This window comes from Cebus imitator, unplaced genomic scaffold (genome assembly GCF_001604975.1).
Source record: "Cebus imitator isolate Cc_AM_T3 unplaced genomic scaffold, Cebus_imitator-1.0 Scaffold42, whole genome shotgun sequence".
Classification (NCBI taxonomy): domain Eukaryota; kingdom Metazoa; phylum Chordata; class Mammalia; order Primates; family Cebidae; genus Cebus; species Cebus imitator.
In genome coordinates this window covers 18032984-18053715 of record NW_016107357.1, presented here as the reverse complement: position 1 = coordinate 18053715, position 20732 = coordinate 18032984, and the positions used below count along the sequence as shown (strand labels likewise).

Genomic DNA, 20732 nt, shown 5'->3' with positions numbered 1-20732 from the left:
TCATGGAGAAGTCCATATCCTAAAACTTACCCAAAGATAAATTTTAGACAATTGCAAATGCTATGTAATTCCCTTAGTAAGAATATCACACTTTCCCAATACTATGTGCTTTAAAGCTATGTAATCTCTAAAATCAAAGAAAAAGAAAATCATTCCATATAAAATCATTCTATCTCCTTCTTGAAATTTTATTTGGTTCTTTATGATTCTAATACATATTTTCTGCCTACATAAAATATTACCTCCTTCTTATTTATGTATCAATTGTAATTTTGTTATAAGAGCTAGAGCAATAAACATAAATAGAGACAGTTAATGAAAATTCTCCTATTCTTTAACATAACAAGATAAAGAGAAGACAAGGCTTTGTGAACACAGTATTAGGAGTGAGTAAATTTTGTAAAAATGTTTAAATATGTAAATATTTTGTTAGGAACAAATATAAAAGTTGCAATAAATGATGCAAGCAAGTTATTTATTTAACTAATAGTGTTTGAGCTCCAAGAGAAGAAAGAGATTAATTGTATTAGACAGAAAAAAAAATCCCAACATCTAAATCTAAATTAATTAGTAATCTCTAGGCCACTGAGCACTGTACTTCCCAGACAGTAATGTTTCCGGCCCACACGCTTAGACTTCTGAAAGAAATAAAAACGTAATGTTAGCTAAAAAAAAGTAAAACTACATTTATTATCCTTTTCAGTAAAGAGTCAAAAAATGATTGTAATAATGTCTAAAGTAAACATTTAAAATGTCTGGGCTACAGTGGTTTAGAAATTCTAACAAAGCAACTTATTTAATGGAAAAGGACTTATTTCTGTGCTACTCTTCCCTAGCTAGGATCAATAAACACGTTTTGACAATTATCCACTTCAGTTATCTTCCTGATGCTTGTGTCAAGTGAAATAAACCATTGTTATGCCTTAACGTTACAGTAAAGGCAATCAAGGGCAACAGTTTTCAATGAGACCCAGTATATTTCAATTCAAATTTCCATTTTGAGATCCCAGTCTGTAAATTACACAGCTTTTTACAGGAATACCGCATTATGATCAGCATGAGTGACAGTCAACAAATATATATTAAGTTCCTAAGGCATTTAAGATACAGTAAAAACACAACAGAAAGGAGTCCTGCCACCAGGAAGCTTTTCATTTGGCAGGCGTTTTATTACCTGCCTATTCAAGTATTTCAGGAAATACCTGAAATAATGTGCTTTCCTCTAAATCAATTATAATTAAATAGTTATCTGTAAGATATGTGACCTAAAGATGAATACCAAGATGTACCTTGTTAACTCTGCCTGAATGTCTTGATGTGCTGATGTGTTAGTGAGGGTAGAATTTGATTATTAGAAAACTCAGAGGAGACAACCAACTCTCATAAGAAAAATTACCAGATATACAACACAAAATATACATGAGACTTGAGATAAATTAAATCAACAAATGTTTCCTGTCCACCTATTGTTTTAACACTGACTTCTGCAAGTTAAAATATTCTTCATAAACTTCTCTGTGCCTATGTTAACATTATCATAGGGGTATTAAAGGCATAAATTTGACACATGGATATCTCCAACTGCTTTTTATTTTTGACAATTGACAATTTCTTTTTACTCAAAAACCCTCCTCTCATGATAAACCAATCTTGCCGTATTTTTAACAGTTTGATGAAATCTGATCCTCCCACCTTTTTCTAGATAATTCCTACTGTAGATTCATACAGGGATTACCTACTTCACATCTACATTATGTTTGGGTTGCTTCATACCTTCTATTATTATTATTATTTGAGATGGAGTCTTGCTCTTGACTGGAGTGCACTCCAGACTGGAGTACGATGGCACAACTTGGCTTACTGCAACCTCCACCTCCCGGCTTCAAGCGATTCTCCTGCCTCAGCCTCCCTAGCAACTGGGACTATAGGTGCGTGCCACCACACCCGGCTAATTTTTTTATTTTTAGTAGAGACTGGTTTCACCATGTTGGCCAGGCTGGTCTCAAACTCCTGACCTCAGGTGATTTGCCCACCTTGGTCTCCCAAAGTGCTGGGATTACAGCTGTGAGCCACCATGCCTGGCCACTTCCATACCTTCTTCAGCTCATTTTATAGCCTAGCACCTCTGTATCATCCCATATTTATCTGTTAAAGTGTCTGTTTCCTCTCTTAGAGCATGAGATACTTGAGCCCAGCGACAGCAGTCAATTCTCCGGACCTGCTGAGGATAAGCCTGCCCTAGGACAAGACATCCCATAAACATCCAAGACATAAATAGATGCTTAGAAAAGTGAATCTCATTTAGAAATGCCATCATTCATCATGATTGGATACACTTATAAATATATGGGAATATAATATAATCAGATTTCAGTAAGCTTCATTTAATGTATCTACAATTTATTCAAGCAAATCTAGATATATGTGTTAACACTAGGAAGAATTAAAAACTGATGGTAGAGTAATGCTGGCAGACATGGTCCTCTTAGCCATTTAATTAACCTTTAATAATCTTAAATATGTATGTAATTCTGGAAACACAACTCTATGGCTTTATATAAATCACTTAAAATTTCATTACAAGTCTTGTCATCTGCTGATTGATGATAATTTGTATTTATTTAATATTTCATGAAAACATTATGTAAGTTATTCAGGAGAAAGTACTAAGTTCCAAGGCATTACATAATGTAAATATATGTTAATGCCATATGGTCTAAGGGTATCCTCGTGACTTTAATCTCATCAAGTGTACTGATAAATTGCATGGCAATGGACAAATTATTAACGTTGGGGGGGCATTTGAGTAAGCAAGAAGGAAATTAAAAGGATACTACATTAGATGATATCCTTGCATTATTAAACTGTCCAGGCGGGGATGAGTGTTCAGATAATATAAAATAGGAATAAAAGCAAAATGTTTATTATTGCTATGATAATATGTTCAAATAAGGCTAAAGGCAATACAATACACACACACACACACACACACACACACATTTAGGTGGCAAAGTTCCTGAGATGGCATAGGGCATCTTATTATTATTTTATAATTAGTATAAAATAACCAAATCATCAACAGCATGATCTGAAGAGCCCTGTGAAAGATCAGATGGTCAGGTTACAATGAGCTTCTTTATATGTTATTATTTTGCTGAATGGACTTGATGAGAAATGGATAATATATCTCTCTGTTGCAGATATTTTTCCTCAGCCAGATGATCCCTTCTATAAAAATATGATCGTGTGATTGATAATGTTTCAAATATTATTGTTGTGCACATTCTTGTGCAAAGGTAATGAATAAGAAAATGAAAATGAGCTTTGTAGTATAAAGTAGGACACAGCTGAAAAATTATATAATACCACTTTTCTTATATATCAATGATAGATATCTATCAATGCATTGATTTTAATATCTATCAATGCATTATTCTTCTCTAAATGTAATTTGTTCCTGATTTCAGAGAAAATTAGCTCAAAAATATACCTAATAAAAGGCAAGGTCAAACAAAGTGACAAAAAATATTTCAAATGTTAAACTAAACATTACTTTGAGTAAAAGAGTATCTCAAACATGTTTTTATGAGCAATAATAAAAAATGAAATATGCATAAAATATTTGAAATCAGGTATAACTCCTGATTTTTTTGGTTAGAATTATTTAAATACATAACCCTAATGCTTTTAGAAATACTTGAAAAAGAAAACAAAACAAAGTCCAGGATCTCCCAAAATATATAATCTATATTTTTCTACAAGAATTATAAGCTTAGAAATTGTCTTTATTAAATACTAAGCACACCTAACTCTTAAATCTTTAGAATGAATATGCTGAACATAATTTTTTTAGGTCACAGTTAACAAATTAACACACATTCACTTTTTAAGATATTTGTATGCGGCGAAGGCAAATACTGAATTGATACAAAGCCTGACCTGTTCAAGATGAAAAAGCACATTTGCTATATCCAATACTCTTTCTACTGTCTTCTCTGGATCCGAGGTATCATCAGTTCTGTTTGGCAAGTCTTTGTAAAGAGCCATTTGCCATCTAATAGCAGGATCCTCCAACTGCAGAAAAAAGGAATAGGCAAATCCAATAAGAGGTTACAATCGAAAGATGGGAAGAGTCCATCCACCATTATTTATTGGGCTTTACAATGCTTACTAGTTAAAACGCTGCACGTAGCTGCAGTTATGTAGGATGAATAAGTCTGGAGATCTAATGTACTGCATGGGGATTCCAGTTAATAACACTGCAATTCATACTGGAAATTTGCTGAGAGTGAGTAGATTTCAGGAGCTCTTAGCACACACACACAAAGTAATTATACGAGGAGACGGATATGCTAATTTGTTTGACTATACTAACCATTTCACTATCTATATGTATATTGAAACATCCGGTTGGATACCTTAACTGTATACAATTATTAAAAATTAAAGCTACTAAGAGAGAAAGACAAAGTCCTTGTCATCATGAAATGTATCATCTACTAGAGAAGACAGACACTAAACATTTATAATTGAGATAAGGGCTTACTAAAATGAAATACAAAGTACCATGAGATGCATCCTGCTTTTTGGTGGCTGGGAAGATTTCCCTAAACACTTGATGTTGTAACTAGGGCTTAAGGATGAGTTAGAAATTGGAAAACAAAATAGGTAAGGCCACCTTTGCTCTTTCTCTTCCCCGTTCACTTTCTAACTGTAGAAATATTTCTATGTTCATCTTTACGGGCAAGGATATAGGATAGCATTTACCTATAAATATTTGTACTCTACAACAGAGTTTAATTTCACTGAGACAAAGATATTAAATTATATAAATCAATAGAAGTTGTTAAAATCATACTCATCATAAAGGAGTCTACACATCTTACTTTTCAGTATCATCAAATTTCCTCTGTGACATTTGATGATCGCCAGATGTGATCCACCTGCCTCGGCCTACCAAAGTGCCGGGATTACAGGCGTGACAAAGGCAGACAGGCACAGTGGCTCACGCCTGTAATCTCAGCACTTTGGGAGGCCAAGGTGGGTGGATCACTTGAAGTCGGGAGTATGAGAGCAGCCTGGCCAAAACGGTGAAACCTCGTCTCTACTAAAAATACAAAAAATTAGTTGGCGTGGTGGCGCATGCCTGTAATCCTAGCTACTTAGGAGGCTGAGACAGGAGAATCACTTGAACCCGGGAGGTGGAGGTTGCAGTGAGCCGAGATCACGCCACTGCACTCCAGCCTAGCGACAGACTGAGACTCAATCTGAAACAAACAGACAAATGATCAAACAAAAAATGGACAAAGCAATCCCCTTGTCTTTCTCTTCTACTTTAGAATCTCCATTGGGAATGGGAGACTGAATGTTACGAAGCAGAAATAAATAGATAACATCTGAAACTTCACAGCTCCCAGGCTGACAGTGCACAGCTCAACAAGTCAAAAATAACTTTCATCTACAGGCAGACAGAGCTAGATAGAGCTTTGTATATAAATGACTTGTAAAGGCCACTTATCTTTTGACAACATAAAATGTTTTCATCCATATACTTTTTAAGTCTGAGGACTATGTTTGATACTTACAGGTTTTAATCTGTACTCTTAGTTCTATTTAATACATAACATATTTAATGAAGTAGAATCTTTATTCTAACATAAAATTATTCCTCTGGCCTCAGGATGACTAGCCCTGCAATTTCAAGACAATGTCTTCAAGAAGTTAGGAATACAAAAAATCATTTTTTGAAACTGTGTATCTCCTTCATATCCCTGCCTAACCCCTAGTGTAAGAAAGTTTAGAATACAATGACAAGATGAAGATATATTTATTACCTCTTTATTTTCAGGTCTTACTCATTTGGAGGTAAAAATATTGACTATCAGTGTTGCATTTTTTGCCCTCTTCCTTCTTCCTCTCTCCCTAATATATCATCTAAGCTGTCCAAAGTATTCTTACAAGTGACCTTTAGAACATAATGGACAAACCTCTTTCTGCTTATAATCATAACCAGCTTTTTAACCATTTCTTAAGATTGGCACAGACTCCTTCTTAAGAGGTACTGAGCAATCCCTGCCTGTAACTCAGTAATTGTTGAACTAGATAGTTGTGCTCCAAGTGTGGTCCAGGGTCCTCTTGGGATCTCCAGCATCTTTTCATGGGGTACCTGACCTTCTCAAATATCCATGTACGTAAAAACATTTAGTGTCTCTCTCTAAAGGGGAAAAATGTTTGTAGTATAAACTCTTTTTCTGAAGTTCCAATAGAGGCTTTATAAACTGTTTTTAAAATGTTCAAATTATTTTTGCTAGTGAAAAGAGATCATACTCTAATAGTAATTAATCTCTTACTCTAAAGGAATTATTAGTAAACAATTGAGTACACATCAAATTTCACATGAAATTTGCTCTAAATAAATATTTGCACATTGTGAATATGGTAAAGACATGTTACACCTTTATACCAAAGCACAAATTTAAAAAGAATATGGTTTAGATCTTTGGAAAGAGACATTTTAATGCCAAGAAGGGCATATATTATGTTGTTGTTGCTACTTTTTGACATTTGCAATTTAAAAAAATCCTCAGAAGGGACATCAGGTTTCATAATTTAAAATTTTCATAATTAAATTAATTTTTAAAATAAATTTTCATAATAAAGAAAAATCCTCAGAAGGGACACCAGAATAGAATCCAACAGGCTGAGTCAGACTACTAACTTGACTTTTTAAGCTGCATCACAGAATATATAACTTATTCACTGGTTTAAAAAAATTTCCAAATAATGGTAAATGGTCACTGAATTGCCAAAACTACTTCTAACGATCCTTCACCCACCATTAAAAGGTAGGTGTTATATGGATTTCCATCCATGTTTTTATTCTAAGTGTATACTCTTCTCCTTAGGTAAACTCATTCATTCCTATTGCTGCAAACCTCAAGGTAGCCTATTGATACACTTTGGAGCTGCGTCCCCGTCCAAATCATATGTTGAAATGTACTCCCCAGTGTTGGAGATGGCGCCTGGTGGGAGCTGAGTGGATCATGGGACACATTGTTCATGAGTGGTGTAGCACCATCCCCTTGGTGCTATCCTCGAGATTCTCCTGAGGTCTGGTTGTTTAAGTGTGGGGCGCCTCCCTCCTCACTGCTCTTGTTCCTGCTCCCGCCCTGTGAGATGTCTGCCTCCCCTTCACCATCTGTTATGGTTGTAAGCTTCCTGGAGCCTCCCCAAATGCAGATGCCTGTGTTACGCTTCTTGTTCATCCTGTAGAACCATGAATCAATTAAACCTCTTTTCTTCATAAATTACCCAGTCTCAGGTATTTCTACATAACAATGTAAGAAAGGCCCAATTCATCTATAGACTAATGACTCTTAAATATATTCACACAAACACACACACCCACATACACATGTATACTTATATTTGTAAATATATACATATATTTATATAATATACACATATATATTTATATATGTATATATAATATACATTAAATATATATTTAATATATAAATATATATTCATATATTAAATATGTATTTAATATATAAATATAATACATTCACATATTATATATTCATATATTAAATATATATTTAATATATATTATATATTTAATGTATATTATATACTTAATATTATATATTATATACCTTTAATAAAATATACATATATATTTAATTACTGATCACTCAATGTAATTTTTTTGTTTTTTGAGACAGGGCTTCCCCTTGCCACCTACACTGGAGTGCAGTGGCATGATCTTGGCTCACTGCAACCTCTGCCTCCCAGGCTCAAGCCATCCTCCCACCTCAGCCTTCCAAGTAGCTGGGACTACAGGTGTGCATCACCATCCAGCTAATTTTTGTATTTTTTGTAGAGATGGGGTTTTGCCACGTTGCCCAGGCTGATCTCAAACTCCTGGGCTCAAGTGATCTGCCTGCCTTGGCCTCCCAAAGTGTTGGGATTACGGGCATGAGCCAACATTTCTTATAGACACCTGTATTCATGTCCAAAAGACCCACAAACTCATCTATAAAAAGAATACATCCAATCTGTATTTCAACTGGTGATTTTTTTTCCAAAGTTGGACAATCTCTGGTAATTTTCTTTAAAAATATACCATTTATTATCTTTATTATCTTAGAATTATCAATACAAAAGGCTTTGCAAATAGGATGACTAATTAAAATATATCAATTGCCTTAATGTTTAAAGTAACATTACTTGCAGTACTGTTGTAAAGAGAGATTAACTAATGTATAGACAGTAAACGTGCCTGAAGAATAAAATTTGGCTTACCTTGCCTTGTAAATGAATATTGCTGCGGATTATATCTCGTACTTCATCCTCAGTGTCTTTCTGTCAAGAAACATATGTTACCTAAAAGGAGTCTTATATTGCATCAACTGTCACAAGTCAATAGAAATAATCCAAACCTCTTTTGAAATAGTGTACATCTGAGAACATCTTTATCAACCACGTGCCACAAATTTGGGGCATTCTCATTTAAACAATTTCTTGATACGGCTGTAGCCTGAAGCAAGGCAATCACCTGCTTTACCTCCACAATAAGGACATTGAAATTCAATGAAATCAAGTTATCAATTCATAACAAGAAGGCGGCATAGCATGTTTTCTTGGGCTGAAATAGAAGTGGATCTCCAGTATTCTCCCAAATCTCCACAAAGTCATTTTAGCTCTTAGTAACATCCTCTACAATTAGCAAGAGCAAGGGAAATCCAGCCAAGATTCCAAGTCTTGACAACTGCCGAGAGAGCTACGTAATGCAGCCCACTTCCACGGCTTCCCCTCAACTCACTCATTTTAGAATGCCAGACTTTGCATGTACAGCAAGGAGCTTCAGTGAGTCAACGCGAAATGGAGAATACGTCCTCCAATTTACATAAATAGAAATTCCAATGTGCAAGATATTGCATCCTCATTTGCATAGCTAGGAAGAAGAGAAACTTACAGGACATTGTAAAATCTTGCGAACTTAAACCTTGCAGAGGAAAAGAGCGGCTGATTTAAAAGTCAACACCTTATCTACCCGCAGGTGGTACATTATGCTTCTCACATTGAAAAATCACCCTTCATAAATTTGAATATACTTCTCATCCCAAACTTTATATAGAAGTTTATATAAAATCCATTTATTTTTTCACTACCAGAGATTGATTTGTGTTTTTTTGTTTGGTTCTTGAATGTGCCCCAGAGGTGACTAACATAACTAAGGAATAAAAACAGCCTCAAAAAAACAATCTTTATGTTTGAGTCTTGAGGCCTGTGCAGAAAACCTGCTTAACAAAACATGTAATGAAAATGAAATATTGACATAGGGTAGTGAGACAAAGGACTCAAACATCGAGAGTCTGGAGGTCAGGTAATCATTACCTCTGGGATGAAAAGGAGACTTACCAAGCTAAATCGATTTTTGGCCAGAGCAATGAGCTCCTGGTCCCCAGGGGCACAGATGTTCAACCCGATGGGCAGTAACCGCTTCAGAGCTGCTACAATCAGAGAGGTCTGCATGGAATACCGATCTCCTTTGCGCTTCATTTTCTTCCTTTCCTGATCAGAAACAGCTGCCTATGGAACAAAGAAAAGTGCTGGGATCCGAATCTGCTTTTTTCACATGTAGAATCATGATGGCTCTTCTCTAATTTGACTGTCACTTCATCTTCCTCATTTGCTGCTGCTCCCTAATTTTGAAAATCCTACTGTTTTGAGAATAATTGTTCTCTTCCTTTCTTAGCATCTTTGGCTAATTTTAAGTCCTACCCTCAGATTCCTAGGTCATTATAATTCACTGCTATGTATTCCCACGTAATTTTTAGAAGAAAAATGAAAATTGTAATTTGAGGGAAGCAGATAAATATATGAAAAATTCTATAGTAATTTCAGATATTGTGTGCTTTCCTAATTATCAATGCTTAAAAAAGAAATGTAAGAATAAAGGGCTTATTTCTGTTTTGACAAATGCTTGCTTTGAAATATATATACATATACATGATGTTTGTGTGTGTGTAATAGTATACCTAGAACAATTATAAAATGCATTTTCCTTTTATACAGTCTGCCAACTTGTCTCCCTAGAGCCTTAGTCCCTCTCTAGTAGAAACAGAAGTAATATACTTTTCTGTTTATAATCGGTGCTTCATAAATATTCATGACTATCTGGATAACTAGTCTGCAACTGAATACTGCCTTGTTATTCAAGGGCTCTCTTGTGATGTTTTTGAGCCTATACTGGTAACACAGGGTCACCTTAAATGACAGAGTCTAATTTTCACTGGGTAATGAGTATTCTTTCTATCAAGAGGGCATGTTCTAATGTCAAAATTAAAATAATTGTCCCAAATCCACTTATCTGTGCATGTTGAATATTTTGTAGCAGTAATTCAAACTTGGATCATAGTTTCATGATAATGACATATTGTAATAGTCTTAGGCTATTGAGAAAAAAATAGAATTTAATATACAAATGATCTATTTTACTTAACAGAAGGTAAAATATATCATAGTATGAGGTTGAGAGACATTTTTAGGACAGCAAAAAGTAGTGAAACAAATGAGTCACCATATAGCAATGGTAGTTTATATATTACATTATATGACATATAATTATGTAAGAATTATACTATATATTGATGTGTTACATTAAACCTATAATTTTCTGAACCATAGCAGTAAGAATCATACTTCTGTTCCAAAAAGATGTGCTTATTGCATGAATCCCATTTTTTATATGTACCAACTTGTAAGAGATTATTCTCAGTAAGTTTATTAGGAAAAACATGATGAATAATTATTTGTAATATTAAATTGATTAATTCATTAACAAAATGGATCAGTCATTTAAAACGAGCTCTTTGTTCAAAGGAAAACATAACTGAAATGATAAAAATAATTACCAAAATGAAGAGCCACTATCCTAAAAATTAAGCAAATTGATACAAATTATACAAACGTACTTCTATCCAATACCGGTAACTTAGTTTCAGCAAAGCAACATCCCCAAGATAGTCTAAATGTTATTGGTGTTCAAGTTTTCATAGTCTAAATTTATTTGTGTTAGAGTTTTCATTGATTTTAACCTGTAAAGTTATTTTGGTTTTATGGTCATATAGGCAGAAAGAGCTTATCTCTGGTTTAATATTCATAAATATTTGTGACCTTATAATAAAAACAATCAAATCGACACTAAAGGCATCAATAAATTGCTCAAGTTTGAGTAACGCTAGGTAAACAAATTCCTCCCTATGCACAAACAATAATTTTGCTTTCCACCCCAGAAGATCTGTAACTGGAATGAGAAGTTAGGAAATATTTGAACATTTATAGATGGTATCACTGTTGATATGAGGAAATTAAATCTATAAGCAATAAAATCTCCTCCTGTACATGTACATTGGGTTTTTGGTTTGTTTATTTAGTGCCTATTTCCTCCCCAAACTATGGGGTCCCTTTGGGGCAGCTGCCAAAGCTGTTTGGTCCTTTCTCTGTCTTCAAAGCCAAGCACTGTGCCTTGTTCATAGGAGCGCCTCAATAATTTAAACAGAACGGCTAAAGCGAATGAATTTGTACACTTTTTCATTTTCAATCTGTGCCCTAACATTTGGATCAGATACAAAGATGTAATAACATGGCCAATGTGTGGGCATATTAAAGAAGGGGGGCGGGATAACCTGAGCCCTTTCTTAAATCAGCCACTTGAGCCCTTTCTTAAACCAATCAATCAATCAGTGAACCTCAGCTTCTGCCTCCTCTCTGTCTCTCTCTCACACACCCACAAACAAATATGATTGTAATAATTTCACAGAAAATAGCCTTATATTTAATAGAGGACCAGGAAAATGGCAAGAAAGACATCAAACAGACTATTCTTAAATGACACTGTTAGACTTAAGCAAAAACAGGGCTATCGCTGCATCAAATGGGACATGAGCAGGCTCCTCCACCCTCTCTCTTTATGACCCATCTAGAAAAGGCTCATTTTTCAATATCTAATTCAAATCCTCACTTACCTCTGAAATCTTTGACTATCCTATCAATTTCTTTCTCTCATACATTTTTGTTTTTTTGAGATGGAGTCTCGCTCTGTAGCCCAGGCTGGAGTGCAGTGGTGTGATCTCGGCTCACGGCAACCTCCGCCTCCCGGGACCCAGTTCAAGCAATTCTCCTACCTCAGCCTCCCAAGTAGCAGGGATTACAGGCACGAATCACCATGCCCAGCTAATTTTTGTATTTTTTAGTAGAGATGGGGTTTCACCACGTTGGCTAGTCTGGTCTTGAACTCCTGACCTCCTGATCCACCCACCTTGGCCTCCCAAAGCGCTGGGATTACAGGCATGAGCCACTGCACCCAGCCTCTCTGATACATTTTCTAAATGCTTATTAACTACATAATTGTTGGATATTCAGTTGTATTTTAACTTTATCATTTTGTTACAACAATTCACATCTGCTAAACTTTGTTGCGTGCCTACAACCTGTGAGGCACAATGCACACACTATTCTGATGTTTACAAGCCTCCATCAAGGTAAGCAACATGACAACCATTTTGCTGCTACGAACAGTGAGGTTTAAGATGAGTGAAGGGATTATGAAGTGGCAGAGTCAGAGTCGAGGCTGATCGGCCTCTGAAAGCCAGGCTCTTTCCTTTACTACATGATAATCGGAAGCACATTTTTGATCGGTTGTATTTATCACACGATCTTTCTGTGGGAACTTACAAAAAACTTTCTAATATTCCTACAATAAAAGAGCCTACCAAAAAAACTTTTTTTTTTTTGTATTTTAGATATAGTAATTGTAAAAATAAGCCTAGCTTTAAATGTCCAAACCCCGTGATTACATTTCAACCGGAAATGAAATCTTAAGAAAAAATAAGCCTGGGCGCTGTGGCTCACGCCTGTAATCCCAGCACTTTGGGAGGCTGAGGCAGGTAAATTACAAGGTCAGGAGATCGAGGCCATCCTGGCTAACATGGTGAAACCCTGTCTCTACTAAAAATACAAAATTAGGTGAGTGTGGTGGTGTGTGCCTATAATCCCAGCTACTCGGGAGGCTGAGGCAGGAAATTCACTTGAACTGGGGAATCGGAGGTTGCAGTGAGCTGAGATTGCACCACGACTCTCCAACCTGGCAACAGAGCGAGACTCCTTCTCAAAAAAAAAAAAGTACAATTATATAATGCAACATGCAAAACCCACCTTTTCTCACACCTGCAAATAAACACAGAGAACGTGTCATGAATGCTATCAGTGTATGTTTTTTAAAACAAGTGACAAGAACCTCAAGTTTCATAAAACAAGTTAGGAAAGTTTCAAACAAGTTACTAGAAACTTCAGCAACGCTAGCCACAGAACGCGGTGCCACTGTGGATTTTGTACCACTGCCACAATGAGTCAGTAAATGCAAAGCAAAATAAGATACATTTTTAAAAAGCCCAAATTAATGACCACATTTTGATTTCTTTAAAGTCAAAATTTAATTTACTTCATCCATATTAATTAGGTAGCTACTATATACCAAGCACTGCATTAAGCTTTAGAGTTACCAACTGAATGATACCTGTTTCCTGCCCTTGAAGAACAGATACCTAAGGCACAGGTGGGCTGCAGAACAAGGGCCAACTGCCCTGCCAAGAGACACCACGGGCTCTTTCACATGGGACAGCAGAAAGAGAAAGCCTTCGCTGAAGAAAGCACTCACATGCTATTATGTTGGTGCCAGAGTAATCATAGGGTTTGCCCTTGAAAGTAATGGCAAAAAGTGTGATTGTTTTTGCATCACAATACATGTTGCTTTGTTATATGCAAACTGACATACTGAGTAAAAGGAAACTAAGGTCCACTTGCCACAGTCGCCACCACCATTACGCATATCCCCGAGGGTTTCCATGCCACACATAGGTGGTCACTTTCTTTCTAAGAGCATTATGGTCAATTTTCTATCCACTGGCCTCTCTCTGCCTCATGAGCTATGTACATTTTGTTCTATGTCCAAGTGAGATCCCCTCTCCCAGATTGCCATATTCTAGACTGATCTGCTAGCTTCAATCTGTTTTATATTTAGAAGCTAGTTTTGGGCCATGCGCAGCGGCTAACGCCTACATCCCAACACTTTGGGAGGCTGAGGAGGGTGGATCACAAGGTCAGGAGTTTAAGACCAGCCTGGCCAACATGGTGAAACCCCATCTCTACTAAAGATACAAAAATTCAGCTGGGCATGGTGGCACATGCCTGTAATCCCAGCTACTTGGGAGGCCGAGGCAGGAGAATCACTTGAACCCAGGAGGCCGAGGTTGCAGTGAGCCGAGATTGCACAATTGCACTCCAGCCTGGGCGACAGGGCAAGACTTTGTCTCAAAAAAAGAAAAAAATTAGTTTTGGAACTAGCACTCCATATAAACAGTGATGATTCCTTGCTTGAGTGACTTGCTGAAGACTGATAGAAACCATTTGTCTTCTGGTTCTTGTTTGTACATGCATGTGGTCTAAATCTGTTCAAATGAGTTCCTTTTTCCTTGAGAACTCTGCAGGGTGTTTCTATCTGCTGCTTTAATGCCTAAGGCAGATGGTTTGAGATCTTGTTGCAAGAATCCCTGAAGTACTGGGCATCTCTCTCCTCTCCATGCTACAGGGGAAAGAGCTCTTCATCCACTCCGCCTCACACGTAACGTGTGGCAATCCTCCTGTTAACCACTTGGTACTAGGCTTGGGAAGCTCAGCTTTTGAAATCGATGTTCACCTGATGACATCCCACCTTTGTCCATCAGCCATCCAGGTTCTCAGAGCCCTCAATGATGCTGATAAAACTGCAGTTACCGTGCTTCTACGGCCAACATAATTACTCTCAAATCTACCCGTATGCTGAAACACATGGGCATGATGATTTCTTGAGCAAAACAATATAAAACATGAATGTGTTGACTCCATTGTTTGAACTAGAAACATTATTTCAAGAGAAAAATGTGTATTATATACTTATGTGATACAAAATTACAAATGCAGTTTTTAAATTGTTAAAAATAAGGAAGCTAACTATAATCAGTAATTTCTAAACATTTCAACTTTTAGAAATTACTCTTTTCCTCGCTCTCGTCTCCTCTTCTCTTTTCTTCTCTCTCTCTCTCTCTCTCTCTCTCTCTCACACACACACACACACACACACACACACACACACACACACACACAGTAGTATGGTCATAGCTCACTGCAACCTTAAACTCCTGGGCTCCAGCAATCATCACACCTTAGCCTCCTAAGAGGCTAGAACTACAGGTGTGTGCTACCACACCTGGCTAATTTTTTAACATGTTTTGTAGAGACAGGGTCTTACTATGTTGCCCAGGCTGGTCTCGAACTCTTGGCCTCAAGGAATCCTCCCACCTCAAGCTGCCAAAGCACTGAGAATTACTATTATTTTCTATGTGTTTTGTCTGAGTGCTGTAAGTCATATAATTAAAAAAAACAATTTTTCAGTTTGAGAAAATTTGTGGGTCAGAAATGCTAACAGTGAGAGGCTCTGATCCATTACTTCCCTTTTTCCTTCTTGCAAATAAATGTTACTATTAGTCAACGTTTACGGATGCCTCACTCTAGGTTCTACGGCGTGCAGTATTTTAAGAGTATCTTTGAGAATCACTGGAGTCAACTGATGGAAAAAAGGGAAAAGGATATTTGTGCAAGAATACACAGACTTCTGGCATTAGCTTCTAGTTCTTGTGCTGTCACGGCAAACACATGGCATTCAAAACTTTAAACAAGACGAGGCCTATCAAACAATGCCATTCTACTTCCCTGCTGGTAGATCACGGAGCAGGCCTGAGGATCCAGTCACTTTTGGAGGTCAGTGGAGTGCGTGTGCCTCCCAGGCCACTCTGTTGCCAGAATTTATTGAGTCAGTAGAGGCTAATTTCCTCTGCCTAAGTATCACTCGTTTTTGGATTTTTGGCCATTTAGCAGCATACTGTATGTGTTACCACATGTAATATATTTATTTCTCATTTAGCAGTAATTAAATATATAAAGCCCTTTAAAAATACTTTAAAAGGAAGCTCCTCCTCTCCCCAGTATGAGTGATAGAGAAAACAAAAATCTGGAAGGATACTTCCCACTTCGGGTGTGAGAACCTGGAATTCATCCATGTGGCTTTTAAATTACACAGCTAATTTATTATGAGGTTCATTTGGTATATGTAAGAACACAAATATTCACACTTGATGGATACATGGTGTTGACTTGCTAAACATAATCTGACTGATAATTTTGTGAGTGGGGTGGGCTGTGTGTGTGTGAAGCATGTCTTTATTCTGTTGCTGGACATCTTGGAGATTTGCTGATCCTGGGGGCAGTCCCTCCCGTGGTTCGGCAATTCCTAGAGAAGGAAATGGCTTCCCTGGTCTGGGGAGCTTGCTTTTCATACACAAATCAACCAATCCAGAACCCACACTGACCCCCACCTCCCCTATCTGGCTCTTATACTCTGGGCTACTATCCACCTGCCCTAATCATTCTAGGGCTGGGTACCAGACAACTGAGGATGGCCCTATGATGTGGAGTCAATGAAAATTACTCAAACCAGCCAATCACAAAACTTCTTGCCCTGCCTTGTCCATTCCTTCCAGTGGAAACCACAAGACAAGCTCTCGCCCACATCTTCTGGCTGTCTCTGCCTCCTGACCGCCCCTGACCCTTCCCCAGGTGGCCCTGCATGGGATGACAAGCCTCCTGTTTCCAGGGATCTGTCAGTAGAAATGTCTTCCTCCATGAAAGTTATTTTCTGCCTGCATGTCTTACCATGCCTAATTAAAACAAATTCCGGATAACCTTAAAACAGCTTGAGTGCTTTAACCAATTCATAACATTACCGAATCTATCAGATTCCAGTTATAGATCTTTGAACATCTGAAAAACAAAGTCAATTCACGAAAGTCACATTCAGATATTTTCTAGAACAGTGAAACAGTTTACAGTAATACCTTTGACATCTTTGACTTGGTATCAGTAATAAGGAAAGACATATTGTTGATTTCATTCTGTACAACGAAGTTCTGCTCTTCTCTTTTGAAATTCTGAGAAGTTGCAAAGGAAATTTCAGTTAAAACCACTTACATAAAGAAGTCTGTATAATTAGAGGTTACACAGAACCTACAAGTTTTTACAGAGATAAGTATTAATTTGATATATAAGAATTATCAAGAAACAGTACAAGTATTTCTTGAGTATCTAATGAGGGTACTTGGCTAGGAGCAACAATTCTGGGAACTAGATGTGCATATGCACATTGCAAAGATGGGAAAACTAAGGTAAAGAAAATTTAATTGCAAGATCACACATTTACCAAGGAGGAGAATGAATATTCAAACCTGTTTAGCTGGTGAAAGGCATCTACTGATTCCTGAAATTAACACAGGCTTTCCAAGGACACACAGAAATATGATGTTACTTTCTGTCAGAATTTTTACTTACTTTTTAAAATATCGTATCATTATTTATTCCCTTTTAATTTGGGAACATAAAATGACTGGCAAAATCAATTTATCTTTAAGTACTTGGGGAAGAATATAACACATTAACCAATACGTGTTTATATTAATATATGCCCACGAGATTCAAAAGCACATATGCAGATATTTTGCTTATTCCTGAAAGAATGATTAGATGTTCATCTGAAAAACGTACTGCTTGTGATACATACTGTTGTTCCAAACTTTAGTTTTGTATGTAAATCTAAAGACACTTCAGCATTTTCACGATTGAGAAAGCTGAAGATTTTCAGTTCTTCAAAAAAAATCTGCAGTTTTTAGTAATTTTTTTCCTGGGCTCCCTCTATTTTCTCATTAAGCATTCTAGGTGAAGTAACCCCAAAGAGAAAACAAGAGGCAAAAACCAAAAATTCATCTTTGTTCTTCGGCAGCTCAAAATAGACTGATTCCTTCTGGAATTTATGGATTTATTCATTTATTCATGCATGTATTTAAGGACAGGGTCTCGCTCTGTCACCCAGGCTGGGATGCAGCTATGCAATGACAGGACACTGCAGCCTCAAACTCCTGAATTCAGGCAATCCTCCCACCTGTCACCTGGTACATTTATCTATCTATCTACATATCTAATCTATTTATCTTTTTAGAGTGGATTTTGAATTTTCCTTCAGGATACCCTGGATGATCTATTGCATTCCCCAAACATGAGTTACACAGGATAAACTTGTATCCTTGTGAAGATACAAATTTGCATGTTAAAAAGGCATTATTTCATATATCCTTTCCAAGTGATTATATTTTTAATGTACATTTTTATATAAAGTTTGCTGTTAAGTTTGACAGATTCCTCAAATGTAGGCAATAAATAATATTATTATACTAAATATTAAATATGAATGCTTTATTTTAAAAATATTATGCATTCAAAGTAATTTGACTTGTACAACAATCTGATGAAGTACATTGGTAAGATATCTCAGATGATAAAACTGAGGTTGAAGTTTTCACTTTCTCTGTCTCCCATTGACAGAATGGCATAGAATTATAACTGATATAAAAATTCTAAACTTTTAAAATAATTCAGGATAATCATCAATGCTCATTTACCTGTATTCTGCTAGTTACTGAAAATAAATGATAGTATACTATACAATTCTTATGATTAAAATCGTTTCCAGATTTAAAAATACACAGTTCCACTTGGAAAATACAAAATAGTGAAAATTCACTAAATATGTACTTTGGAAATTCTATTAACAGGATTGCTAGTAGAAAGAAGCTTTATTTTGAAAGCCAACATATTCTAAAATGTGAGCCAAACTAAATTGCTATAGAAGTAAAGTGTGTGAAGATAAAACAAATTTATGGAAGCAGTACTTTTTACAAGTAAAATGAGTGTATGCTATTGTTGGAAATTGCTAGTCTATTTAAGTATGTCTCAAACTGACTACCGTAAATGAAGAGAACAAAATGCTAAGAAACAGAGAAAGCTAGATAGTAAAAATAGTACATCTTTACGCAATGTCAATATTAGTCTAGGATTTAGGGGCAAACTTAAAATATGTTTATGGAGTGCAATTTAAAAATCCCTGTGATTTTTTAAAAATAAAAATTACAAAACTCAAAGAGGCTTTATATTTCCTCAAACTCCTCAGGGGAAATTATTCTCTCTCCTCAACTGCTACATGAACCCTAGGAGGCAAGCAGGCAGGTGCCTTTCACACAGTAGGCATGATCTGTCAATACTTTCTAACTCACATGGGATTTCGACCAGTAGATAAACACTTCGGCCACCATGCGGAAGAGCTCCTCTGCTTCTGGGTTAGGTTCCTTTAGCCACTTTGCCCTGGATCACATAACAAATAAAGTAGTTTCTCAGCTACACCTTAAAGTTAATTTAAAAAAAAAATCACCCTCCCAAACATAAATGTACTGACCACAGAGCTCATAATGGCTTCAGCATAGAGTTGTAATATTTAAAAAAAAATTAAACATCATAACCGTCAAACTGTTAACTTTTACATGCAAAATCAGAATGAAATAGCCAACTTTAATTTTAAGGTGTTTTATTTATTTATTTATTTATTTTTTGAGACGGAGTTTCACTCTTGTTACCCAGGCTGGAGTGCAGTGGCGCAATCTCGGCTCACCGCAACCTCCACCTCCTGGGTTCATGCAATTCTCCTGCCTCAGCCTCCTGAGTAGTTGAGATTACAGGCACGCGCCATCACGCCCAGCTAATTTTTGTATTTTTTGTAGAGACAGGGTTTTACCATGTTGACCAGCATGGTCTCGATCTCTTGACCTTGTGATCCACCCGCCTCGGCCTCCCAAAGTGCTGGGATTATAGGCGTAAGCCACCGCGCCTGGCCTTAAGGTGTTTTAATTTTAAGCCAATAATTAACTTACCTATAAACAATGAATTATGGTATAATTACCAACAAGATCATGGCCAAATAATGAATGAAACGATTCAACAGAGATGTGTAAGCCAAGAAAGGTTATGACTGAATTAAGGAAACTACTCAATTACTTTTGATCATACCTGTTATAGTCCACAAATCTAATCAAGAGAGGGTAGAAGGCATAGAGATCTCTGGCCAGTGTGGTGAACTCATCTAGGATGAGAAGCTCAGCCTCCGACATATCGCCCCTGGCCTCGGCTTTCAGGTGGTCTTCCTCGGACACCACCATGGCTGCCTTTTTCTTGAGTTTCTCCATCAATGGCAAGAAATGAGTTTTCAAGAGCTGAGGTTTCACTTTATTTATTATAGGCTGGGAAAACACTGTTTAAAGACAGACATTAGTATTCTGCTCTGTATAACCATTCATTAAAACGATGATAGATGGTAATTATAATTGTAACATGATTAAAGCCTCCTTCTCTGGCACAGGGCTTCCTTAAGGCGACAGCTCTTACCTCAGCCATTTTTCTAATCCAACTCTAATTGCATGGCTGTTGTTAAAAAAAAAATGATTACTGAGTTGAATTCAACGATCTTCCTTGTTTTTAGAAAAGACTGATAGCTAATTTAGAACGGAAAAAAAGACTTTCACTCATTTTGGAAATCATTTTCACACAAGAAATACAATCCCTAAATGGAAAAGGTTCCCTTAACCCTTAGAATAGAGACAAGCTCTGCTACATAATTACTGTAGGAGAGTACATACAGTTATCTCATTTTAACTATCCCCATCCTTGGCCCAATGGAAGACTTAGATGACATG

At 36.6% G+C, this 20732-nt stretch overlaps 1 protein-coding gene across 1 annotated transcript in view; it reads right to left on the bottom strand.

Annotated features, from left to right (window-relative positions):
* Positions 1-20732, bottom strand: part of RYR2 (ryanodine receptor 2) — a 787527-nt gene that overhangs the window by 111808 nt on the left and 654987 nt on the right. Inside the window, exons 69-75 of the mRNA XM_037737814.1 lie at positions 20050-20290; positions 19263-19350; positions 16998-17090; positions 9427-9597; positions 8308-8367; positions 3940-4074; positions 603-638 (exon numbers count right to left, since the gene is read on the bottom strand). Coding sequence (XP_037593742.1) covers positions 603-638; positions 3940-4074; positions 8308-8367; positions 9427-9597; positions 16998-17090; positions 19263-19350; positions 20050-20290 — 824 coding nt within the window. The remainder of the gene's footprint in view (positions 1-602; positions 639-3939; positions 4075-8307; positions 8368-9426; positions 9598-16997; positions 17091-19262; positions 19351-20049; positions 20291-20732) is intronic.